The following is a 12285-nucleotide window of genomic DNA, read 5'->3' as shown; positions in this document are numbered from 1 at the left end:
TAGCAGACTGAAGGAGAACAGGGATGAAAGAGGGAAAGATATATTAGCAGAAAGTTCTGTGAAGTTATATCAAAAAAGGAAACAAATTTTGTCAACATAAAGATAAGAAAAATCAACATGATTATGGTTCTAGTTACAGAAAGAATGTCAATTCAGGTAATTAGATCACAGAATAACCATCCTTTGCTCCCTTTTAACCCGGAAAAGTAGGTTAAATATTTTACATGTCATCCCAAATTATGATGGATGGTTCATAATATCCAAGCATGCCATAAGAGAATAGCTAAAGGGACAAGCTCTTTTTATTGTCATATAAAAATTTACTGGAGGCAGCCAAAGAACAAAACTTACAAATGGAATTTCACAAGAAACTGAAATGTATTTGCAATTACATGCCAGTAGAGAAACCCAATCCTGTGAGTCACAGAACAGGAAAGAAGTTACTCCCCATGCATGCACAATGACCGTTGTATAACTAGGGGATATTGCACTATTATAAATTGTTTGCAGATGAGAAATGCAGGCAAGAGAGAAAATAAAGAACTATCCTGCACTTTACTGACTGCTGTGATTTCACTTCCTCCTCTAACTTCTTCTTGCAGGCCAAAGTTAGTTTCAAAGAGCCTTAAGAACTTTAAAGGGCCTAAAGTTTTAGAACCTGGGAACCCAAACAAATGCAAAGGTCAATTCCTGAGCCATAGCTCCATAAAGATTCCATTTGAAAATCCAAGTAGAGTTCATTGCTTTCTATCTTCACTTAAATCTGATATGATTAAAATGAATAAAACTATAGAAAAATCATACATATATCTTAAGCCAGTAAATTTCACATTAAATGGGCTTGTAACTTGAGTTTTCTAAACAACTGATTCACAATACAAATGCTTTTGGGTAGCCCTCTTAACCAGCATTTTGCCAGTGTGGATGGCAGAATCGGAAAGAGCCCTAACTCGGGCTCTTTGAGAATCCAACAGGCCTCAGTCTAAGTAGCCTGGCCCAAGTCAGGACCCAGGCTCCTCCTGACAATCAGGTCCGTGTTCTTCCCATTCCTCACTGTGCAGCGGTGCAGAACTTAAGTGAGCGGAGTTAGAAGCTGAGCAACTGGCACCAGGACCGAGCTGCTTATGGACAGAAACTTGGTTCTGTCCAAACTTCTGACCCTCTTAGTGCAGGATGGAAATGTGCTGAAGGACACCCTTAGCCATAAAGTACAGAAAGCATCATGGTCCCATTATTTTGTACACAGAATGACCTTTCTCAATTGGAATACAAAAGGGCTTCTCTGAAATTCTTAGCATCTATTCCTGGCAATACACCAGTAGAAAACAAGATTCATGGCTACAAAATCCCTTTATTCCTGGGTAAACTGAGTAAATATATCCTCACTACTGTTAACCCCTGAGACTACCAACAGTCATAATTCAGACTTTCATTTCTATCAGAAAGCTTTCATTTTCCCTCTTTCCATAACAGGGATTATCTTCTATGTTATTTATTTAGCTCTTACCAACTAACCAACAGCACACTATAAACTAAATGTTAGAACCTTATGTTTCTATTGGGTCAGGAGACTCACTACACTTTAATTTGTAGGTAACTGGTGCTTATCCATTTAACACTGACATAATTCCCTTATTCTGAAAGGGTTTAACAATACGTGGTTCTAATCAACCATTGAAGTTAAATTTATACCTTAAAACCTGGACATGCTTTTTGGCTAATCCAGTGTGTGCTGCTCTGTTGAATTTGTGATTAAAATTACTGCAGCATGAAGGCTGGACAGAGACAAAGACACCAGTATTAGGAACAAGGGCAGGGGGCCCTGCAGCACTGACAGATGGAGCCGGAGACAATGCCTCAGTTTGGTGAACTAAACTTAACACAAAGCAGTTTCGTGTTCTGGTGAACAAATATCCATTGTTGATGGTGCCAATAGATAATTTTATGAGATGCATCATTACAAAGCCTATAGGTAAAAGTTTGGCAGAAGCCAAAGATCTATAGATAGGCTCAGTGAAACTGGCCAAAGAAAGGCGTCTGTTTTAGATGAAAAGGAAACTTCGTGTTCTTGATTCTTTTTTGGACTCATAGACAAAGCAAAAAGTAAAACCTAATACTACTCCTGTTTCATTTTTGTCCTCTTGATTCCTGCTGATGCCACAAATCATTTAGCCTAACTTGGGGCTTTCTCTGCTCTCTTTCTCAAGTTGTCACCTACGCTTCCTTACTCGCATTCCTACAAAAAGGAAACATTACTAGATCACAATACCATTCTTCAACCCTGGAACCTGACTCTTCGCTTTAATCACTTTCTCCTCTGGGGTTTCCTCCTTCACAATATTACTGGGCAACTGAAGACAAGGGGGCCTCCAGGTAGATCAGGGATGGGGACTCTTTCTCCTGCCAACGGCCATTCGGATATTTATACCATCATTTGTGGGCCATACAAAATTACCCACTTAAAAATTAGCCTGCTATATTTGGTCAAACATTTAATTCACTCACCCCTAATGCCTTGGCAGGGCCAGACCAAATGATTTCTTGGGCCTTATGTGGCCTGCTGCACCAAGTAGACCCAGTACCTTACAAACACTAGCCAGATCAGCATGTCATGAACTGAACTGGCTAAAGCAAGGTCATCCAAGATTGCACAAGGAGCCTCTTTAGAGCAAGAGCTGGTCCCTTTTTGCCTATCTCACAGTAACCTCACCAACCTTCCCACTAAAATGAACCATGGGGATCGGTCGTAAAACGGGTCATGCCCGTCACTGAAGAGATCTGATCCCTCCTCCGTCCCTGCGTCAGAGCCGGTGTCATCCACGAATGCCTCATCATCAAAATCCTCCATCTCATCTTGCTGCTCGTCAGCCAGTTCAGTGATGTCGGAATCAGCCGTGGAAAAAGTGGGGGAGGGTGTGCGGTCGGTAAGGCGCTCATTCACACAGCCATGGAAAATGGGGGAGCTAGACACCAGGTAAGACGCGGATTGACACAGCCAAGGAGAGAGGAATAGTTGGTTAAACAGGAAGCTACAGGTGCCAACAGCACAGAACCCACTGAGGAATCCACACAATAAAAGCAAGTGGAAAAGCAAAAGGATAAAATAAGCATAAATCATCTGGTTCAGGTGAAGGGGAACAAGGACTGATCCTTAGAATAAGAAAGCAAAGGAAACACGTGAGTAGAATATCCCAGGTAAATAAGGTGCTCTGGAACGTTTTTATTCTCTGGTTGCACCAAAGTTCAGCAGCCAGGCCTCAAAAGAGCCACTCAATATTAGGCGAAATAATAAGGTCTAAATTTTTATTCCAATTCCCATGTCATCTGGGAGCAGAAAACAAAATGGATGAACTGTATATAGCAAAGCAAGGATGGGCCTTGCATGGGTAAATGTTTGGCCAATTCGTCTCTTTAAAAACAGTCCACCATCAGAGTGGAGTGGAAAAGACTTCATCTTTTTCAAAATACGATGACTGCAGCTCTTCCTTTTCATCCAGGTCCTTAAAACTGTCTGAAAGGTTTTGCAATCGAAAACAATTTAAATTCTGAAATCATTAAGTTCAAAACTTATAGTTCTCAGCTTTTTAAATTCTAAACCTCGAAGAACTTGACTCAATATGGACTCACAGGGCACTATTTATTTTTCTTTAAATGTTGAAAGTATGTATATGATAAAGAGGCTCAAGGGGACTACTAAGATGTGCAACCACTTCACCCTTGGCAAAGACTACAGTGAGATGAACTGCTTTTTTTTAAAAAGTGAGGACATTTCAGGTCATGGAGAGGGTGCAGTATGTTAATTTGTCAGTCACATTACAATATTAAACTGTGGGATACAGATACAGGTTGTCTTTTTCTTTTAAATCTATCTTATTCAACTATAAGTCATTTTGTGAATGAGTTGAGAGTCTGGGAAGACTGTCAATTACTTGATTTGAAAGTCTGGGACTTAAACAAATATACATGTTGAGGGGAAAAACCTGAAGGGAAATATACCAAATGACGAATACACGGAGTGGCTGTGTGTGAGTGGATCAATTCTAAATGGGGCTGTTTTATACTCTTTTGCTTTTCACTTTCTGTAAAACGTGCTGAAGTTTTATACAATTAAAATAAAACTACTCATTACGTAAAAGGAAGACATCAAGTAAAATCATCACATACCTTCCTACAAGTTTGAACCAATGGAACCGATCATAAAATGGATCACTGCCCGTCATGGTGGTTTCGCTTTCGTCTTGGGCACTGGAGGCCATCTCCCCTGCCCTGTCATACATCTCCCGCATCAAGTCCAGCCTCTGCCTGTGCAGGAAACATAAAGTACACCGGGTTAATATCACAAGATGGCATTAAATCGTTTCACTTTGGAAATACGTTCCATGCAAAAATTTTTTAAAACCCTCCCACTATTTAATATTAAACAAAATGAAAGGTCAAAAGTACAGAAACCAAAACAGTAACCAAAGTGTCTGAGTCTAGAGATAAGCCATCAAAAATCAAGAAAGGCCCTGGCTGGTTTGGCTCAGTGGATAGAGCGTTGGCCTGCGGACTGAGGGGTCCCGGGTTCGATTCCGGTCAAGGGCACATGCCTGGGTTGCGGGCTTGATCCCCAGTGGGGGACGTGCAGGAGGCAGCCGATCAATGATTCTCTCTCATCATTGATGTTTCTATCTCTCTCTCCCTCTCCTTTCCTCTCTGAAATCAATAAAAATATTTTTTTAAAAAATCAAGAATGGCCACCTAAACTCTACCGAGTCATAGGAGAAATGTTTTCCAATGCTGTATGACATCTCAAATACACTGAAATGGTGAAAAATACCTCATCATACTCAATGCAGAGGAAGCTATATTATAACTTTCCTGTTTATTACTGGTCATCCTGAGTTCCAGGACAGAGAAGATGAATACTTACTAGATCCAAGACATAAACAGGTACCATAAAATATAAGAGGGCCTATGGAGTATACATTTAAATCCCATCTACAAATGACAAAGGTGTTTGCCGAGTGGGATTCATTCACTTAGAAGAAAACGGATGGAGAGTAACATCACTGGCCAGTGACAGCATTTCGAGGCACAAAAAAGGAAGCAATAGCAACATCTCAGAGAGCAGAGTCTGAAGGAGCCCACCTGAGCCCGTTACTATTTCCTAAATCAAACAACCAGCTTTCTGAATAACGTTTTCATACTTGAGTTTCTCCAACGACCAATAATGTGTTGCTCCATTCTTCAGATCCTGGACTTCTACTGCCACCACTGTACGAGGGAAAGGCCTGTCTTCATGAGTTTTTTCCGTATCGGTGGGAAGTAATTCCGGAGGTAAAGGGGAGTACAGTGTGTCAGTCAGCAGCACAAACTGAAACTGCACCTAAATGGAAACGAACAACAGCCTTTGTTTTTAGCAGGCAAGCGTCAGCGATGAGGTGATATAACCATGCCCAATGGCAAAGCAGTCACACACATATCGCTGGCCAGCGAGGCTCAGTGTTAAGCATTGACCCATGAGCCAGTAGGCCACGGTTAGATTCCTGCTCAGGGCGCATGCCCCGGTTTCAGGCTCGATTCCTAGGAGGGGGTGTGCGGGAGGCAGCTGATAGATGTTTCTCTCTCATCACTGATATTTCTCTCTCTCTCTCCTTTCCTCTCTCTGAAATCAATTTAAAAAACACACATAAATAAAAAACAACATAGTATGTACTAGACAAACAGCTTGTGATTAACTGAAAAACAAACAAACAAAAAACCCCAAAACTGGCCACTTATAAACTCATCATAGACAATAATCCTAATGTCAAATTAAGCTATTTTAAGATTTTCTTTTCTCTCCTGGCAGTGTTTTTGCACAAACTAAATTCGCAATATGTAATTTGGTTGACTGAATAAGGACTTTTGTAGAACTTATACAAACGACCCAAGAATGCATCTCTATCCAGTCTCTCACTAATGGGTATGTCGAGAGGAACAGGTCACAGTTTTCAATTTTAAATTCAGAGATTTACAACTACGACTCTTAAAAGTGTTTACTACATGGTTAGTGCTTTGCATGCATCATGTCATTTATCCTCACTCCCATCTTATTTTCACCAATAAATATTCAATTAAATGCTAACGTGCAGCAGTAAGAAAAGAAAGTCATAGCCCCTGCCTTCCTTTAGTCTACTGGAAGGAAGGAGTAATTAGTACATAATTACAAAATGAGATGGGTGACTGAGATTATGAATGAAGACTCCTTATTTCCTCAGCCTCAGGAGACGATATGAATTTGCCCAGAGCCAGGCAGTCTGTGCTCTTACCCACTACACAATATTGCTCCCTCGCGCCCCCCGGGAACCTTAGCAGTCAGGACATTGGTAGAGAGTGGGTCATACACTTTCCCGTCCTCACAGAATCCCTGGGTGGCAGGCATTGTTGCCAAGCGCATTTTGTAGCTGAGGGAATGGAGAACAGGGCTGTTAGTGTCCACACAACCAGAAGAGCTGGGACTGGAACCAGCTGTCTGGGTGCAGAGCACACACGCTTGTCCATTCCACAAACTGCCTCTGAGGCCCTAGAACAGGAGGGGGCTCATGGGAATTAGGTGCAGACTTAATGGTAAAAACTAAAAGAAAACTGAAAATTTCAGAAACCCAGGAGAAGCATATTTCTACTAACATGCTTCTCTAGCTCTTGTCAGGAATACAGTCTCCTTATTTATAAAATACCGTAAGCTAGAGAACGTGTTGTTTTTAAAATTTCATGTAATAAAATAATTAGTACCTATTATGTTCCGGGCACATATATTAAATAAAGTCATATATAAATCTGTTTCAAAGCCAAAAGCAACTGAGTTCACCCAGAGAAAGGCTATTTCAAGATGAGCGCCATGAACTCCACAGGCTCAGTGTTGGCTGCCTCCCTCCCTCCGTACCTTCTTCTTCAGCTCCACACTGATGGCATTGGCCTCCTTCAGGTAAACAGCATTGCCCCAGAGTAAGTCCCTTAAAGAAGTAAACTGGTGAGACTTCCACTTCCGGAAGGCCCACTGGGCCAGCTCAAATTCATGCTGTGTCCAAGGAACTGAAAAAGCAAATGCAGGGTATTTATGGTGCCCTCACAGCCATGTAGAAACTAGATCCTCTTCTGCTCGTCACTTTTATCAAGGACGGTATTTTCCAGCTTTTCTCCAGCCACCTGCTTTTGTTTTCTTACTTTTGGTAAAGCTTACTAGATTCTGTTGATATTATGACAGCAGTATATACATTTCAGAAAACTTCTAAAAATCCTACTGTTTATTTTAAAACAATACATCAAAGAAATATAGTTTTCTTTCTTTTTTTAAAAAGATATATCCTAATGTGTGGATTATAATATATAAAAAAAAAAACCTAGGATATTGTACAATGTCATATACATCTATTGTCCTTTCTGGTACAAGGGGAAACGGTCTTATATTTTACCTAGATATTTAAAAATAAAGAATTTAGCACATAAATTAAGAGTTGCTTCAAAGTTCATTTGGAACCTGAAATTACTGAGAGGCTGAGTAGAGAAGTGAAATGTGATAAATGTAATGTAAGGCTAATAAATTCTGGAAGAATGAAGAGAGGTACATTTAGTGTACATTGATATGTTCCTAAGTCCTCAATGGAAAATCCCTGACATAAATCATAAACCAGGAAATAGAACAGAACATATTAACAAAGATTAAGCTCTGTATTTATCTGCAATATATATGAACTTCACATGTACAGTAATACTGGATAGAAGTACACTACCCCTAATGTTTATATGAAGACTACTCAGAAATCTTGTGTTCTGAGGATCACAGTTCCACTCTCATCTCATAGACTACAGCTTCGATTCTCAGCATTGAGCATCTTTAAAAAATCATCTTCAAATTGGCACAGTGAAATGTCAATAAATGGTAGGGTCAACTATGGTCCAATCCAGCTTTGATCACAGGTAAAGGACTAATTTGATAATATAGATCCAAAACATATACACAGGAAAGTGTCAGTCTCTAGATTTCACCTTCTTCTTCCTCTTCTTCTTCTTCAGTGGTTTCTGCGGCCAGGGATCGAGTCTCAACCTGCTTCTGCAAGGCCTGCAATTTACTCTCATAGTCCTGAAGGAGAGAAAGGAGACAACATGTAGGAGAGAGGAGACAAGTGGGAAGGAAAAGGGAAGGAACACTGGGAAAAGTAGAGAGAGCAAAAGAAACGAGAGAGAGAGAGAGAGAGAGAGAGAGAGAGAGAGAGAGAGAGAGAGAGAAGATAGAGGCAGAAAACAATGATAAAAAAAGACAGACATACAGATAAATACTGAGAAGGAAAAACCCACAAAGCACACAACATAGTTCGTAATGGGTAAATGCTACAAAAAGAAAAATTTAACTGCAGTTTCCCTTTCCTCAGACTCACGAGTTCTTTCTTTTTAAAAAAATCCTCACCGAGGATATGTTTTTATTGATTTTAAGAGAGTGAGGGAGAAAGAAACATCGATGTAAGAGAAAAACATTGACTGGCTGCCTCTCATACTCACCCCGACTGGGGAACTGACCTACACCTTTCGGTGTATGGGAAGATGCTACAACCAACCGAGCCACCCAGCCAGGGCTCAAGAGTTCTTTATTTGGGGTTGTGATAGAGAAAGGAGGGGTTTTGAGGGGAAAAATGCATGTGCCCCTTAAATGTTAAAATATATTTTAAGTAGTACCTTTACATATCAAGCAATTCCAGAGAAAAACAATACTGAAAAAGATTAAATTCACCAGTATCAGCAACAATCCCAATTATCTAGCTGTTTAGATGAGAAAAAATTAGACTCTGAACTCCCTTCCCTGTGGATGAAATATTACTAACTTTGCAGCTGGAGGATGAGTTTAGCCTTCAGGGAACCTAAAGATCACAGTGCTATTAGGATTCAAATAATCTATTGATTGCATTTAGTTAGTCAATAAAGATGCTTTATTTTTAAATATACTATTATAATATAAAATGTATTGTTATAATACAAATCAGGTTTGTCCTTCGTTTCTCCGTCTACTCCATGCATTCTCAATAAGAGTATCACCCCGAAGTAAGCAAAAAATTGTTCTTGAGGGATAAAAAAATGTACTCTTCTTATATACACAAATAGACATGCCCTATGTAAACAGATATGCCATATATCTGAGGTATCAAAATTACATGGTGGCGAGAGATTGGGAGGAAATGTCTAAAAACGTTCCTTGTAGTATTAGTGGAAAAACGCTGGCATTTAAAAAATAAAACAAGTAAGGTTAAGAAAAGAGACCTCGGCATAGTAAAATACCAAACCATAGCATGAGCTCAGCATTTCCTGCTTCCTTGGGAGGGACCTCAGTAGAAGCTGTCATGGGACCGAGGGTTTAGGCCTGACCATGTCCTGTTTCAAACAGAGCTCTCCAAGTCACATAACAAATACTCCCCGCGCTATAACAGACCACTGAAAGCCTGGCTAGCAAACTCCATCACAAAAGGACTCCCAAATGGCAATGCTGGGGAGGGTGCAAATATTCTCAAGGCTCTAGTCATTTATCCTTCAGTCTCACAAAGGAAGCGTTCTCTCTCTAATGGAGCTGGCAGTGACCAAAAGCCAGCCACACAGCTTTGTCAGATATCGAAACACACTTAAAAAACATTAAACTAGCAGGTAAAAGCTTACGTTCTGCGCCTGGCACCTGCGTACTAGTCTGATAATTCTGGGAAAGTTAAATCCTCGCCAAACCTAACTTTCGTCATCTTTAAAATGAAGATTTTAATATTTGACCTGCCTACCACACAGGACTGAGGATTTTTAATTTTTTATTTCCCCCCATTATCTTATTGTCGTAAATAAAATACATAAAATTTACCATCTTAACCATTTTTTTTTTATTAATCCTCACCTGAGAATATTTTCTCCACTGATTTTAGAGTAGAAAGGAGGGAGGGAGGGGTAGAGAAATATCGATGTGAGAGAGACACATTAATTGGTTGCCTCCCTGACAGGTACAGGGAGCAAACCTGCAACCCAGGTACATCCCCTTGACCGGGAATCAAACTTGAGACCCTCTGGTGCTTGGGCCGATGCTCTAGACCAGTGGTCGGCAAACTCATTAGTCAACAGAGCCAAATAACAACAGTACAACGATTGAAATTTCTTTGGAGAGCCAAATTTTTTAAACTTAAACTTCTTCTAAAGCCACTTCTTCAAAATAGACTCGCCCAGGCAGTAGTATTTCGTGGAAGAGCCATACTCAAGGGGCTAACGAGCCACATGTGGCTCGCGAGCTGCAGTTTGCTGACCATGGCTCTAGACCAGCCGTGGGCAAACTACGGCCCGCGGGCCAGATCCGGCTGTTCTATCCGGTTCTCTTGCTCTCCCCTCCACTCCTTTACTTTGAATTTATATTAGTTCACACAAACACTCCATCCATGCTTTTGTTCCGGCTCTCCAGTCCAGTTTAAGAACCCATTGTGGCCCTCGAGTCAAAAAGTTTGCCCACGCCCTGACCGGTTTGTCTCAGTGGATAGAGCGTCGGCCTGCGGACTGAAGGGTCCCGGGTTCGATTCCGGTCAAGGGCATGTACCTTGGTTGCGGGCACATCCCCAGTAGGGGGTGTGCAAGAGGCAGCTGATCGATGTTTCTCTCTCATCGATGTTTCTAACTCTCTGTCCCTCTCCCTCTCTGTAAAAAATCAGTAAAATATATTAAAAAAAAAAAAGTTTGCCCACCCCTGCTCTAGACTCTCAATTCCAATAATTACAGGCTGTTGTTGTTCCTTGTGATTAAGCCCCTATCCCAGTGGTCGGCAAACTCATTAGTCAACAGAGCGGCAAACTGCGGCAACTCGCGAGCCGCAGTTTGCCGACCACTGCTCTAACCACTTAGCCACACCTGCCAGGAGCATCTTAACCATTTTTAAGTATACAGTTCAGTGGTATGAAAGACACTAATACTATGAAGTACTATGAAGATGGTACTATTGTTATCCTCATGTTAAAGAAGAAAAAGACTTAAAGAAATTACTGGTAAGTACCAAAGACCAGAGTTAGCAAACAGTGGAAATGGGACACTCTTTTAACCACCATCTATCCATCCAGTTAGCAAGCAAATACCTTTTCATCCCTTCTATGTGTCAGATGCTAGGAATACAGTGGCGAGGGAGAGACCGTAAACAGACACAGTATGCTATTATTTCAGCACAGCAAAGGACTATGAAGCAAGGTAGGTGTGAGGGGTTAATACGGAGAAGAGAGGAATGGGAGAAGACTTTCAGATTAGGTGGTCAGGGAAGGTCTCTGTGTAGAGATAACATTTCATCAGAGACCTAAGCCGGCATGCTGAGATCTTGAGGGGTGGTTGTAATTCCAATGAGAGTAGAACGGACAGGAAGGACGATGGTCCTGAGATGGAAAGCAGCCTGGTGTGTGTGGAGTGGGAGAGCGGGAGGGTCGGAGATGCAGCTGAGAGGTGGTCAGACAGGGACTGGGGCATGGGTGACTGTGGTAAGGACTGTGGATTTTATTCTAAGGAAAGCCTTCGGGTGGCTCAGGGCTGTGGTCTCATGTGTTTTAAAAACACCACTCTCCATGGAGAACAGCCCGGGGGCTTGGAAGCCAGGAGCAGTCGTGAGGCTCTCAGGGATGTTGAGGAAGATGGCGGTGGCCTGGTCCAGGGTCTCAGCAGCAAAGTTGTAAAAAGAGAATCGAGCTGGGATATGTTCTATAGGCAGAGGCAATGCGACCGCCTGATGATGTGATCGTGGGTGTGATAAGAAAGGAGAAACTGAGGATGACTCTTGCACATTTTTGGCCTGAGCTAGTTGCTCCGGCTTGGACAGTTTAAATGTGAGATGCCAGTTAGCTGTCTGGATGTCAGGTCAGAGCTGTGCCCGTGTCTACAGGCCAGGGCAGAGGTCTAGGCTGGAGAGAACATTTAGGAGCCAGCAGAGGGAAGCAAGACAGTGGTCTGCAGACTGCCTGCCTGAGACTGTACCTGAGTCCCCACTCAGTAGTATGTGACTGTGGGACAGTAGGTAAGATGGGATGCCAATATCTACTTGACAGAGAGGACACTCTGAGGATTCAATGACCTAATGCACATAAAAGGTTCACTGGCTCAATACACATGAGTTACTATCCTCACCCTCACCGGTGAGAACATGGAAGGAAAAGCCCCAGAAATGAAGAGAACGGGCAGATACAGAAATAGCCAATGTAAGGCCACAGAAAGCGTGAAGGAGCAGCCAGCGGGGCCGGAGGAAAATGAGAAGCCGAGTGAACAGTGTCCCAGGAAGTGGTG

The 12285-nt window shown here is 41.8% G+C and overlaps 1 protein-coding gene across 11 annotated transcripts in view; it reads right to left on the bottom strand.

The window, feature by feature from the left end:
- KIF1B (kinesin family member 1B) overlaps positions 1-12285 on the bottom strand; it is a 138735-nt gene that overhangs the window by 35070 nt on the left and 91380 nt on the right. For 6 of the 11 annotated variants that reach the window (XM_080656795.1, XM_080656799.1, XM_080656801.1 and 3 more), the window contains 5 exons: positions 8011-8104; positions 6908-7056; positions 5190-5368; positions 4165-4302; positions 2715-2963 (listed from right to left, as the gene is read on the bottom strand). In XM_080656795.1, the coding sequence (XP_080512921.1) occupies positions 2715-2963; positions 4165-4302; positions 5190-5368; positions 6908-7056; positions 8011-8104 (809 nt within the window). The remainder of the gene's footprint in view (positions 1-2714; positions 2964-4164; positions 4303-5189; positions 5369-6907; positions 7057-8010; positions 8105-12285) is intronic. The other 5 variants (XM_080656803.1, XM_080656804.1, XM_080656796.1 and 2 more) reach the window with 1 other exon arrangement.

The sequence above is a fragment of the Plecotus auritus genome, assembly GCF_963455305.1.
Source record: "Plecotus auritus genome assembly, chromosome: 2".
NCBI classification, from domain to species: Eukaryota; Metazoa; Chordata; class Mammalia; order Chiroptera; family Vespertilionidae; genus Plecotus; species Plecotus auritus.
This window is presented reverse-complemented; position numbering and strand designations above follow the sequence as displayed.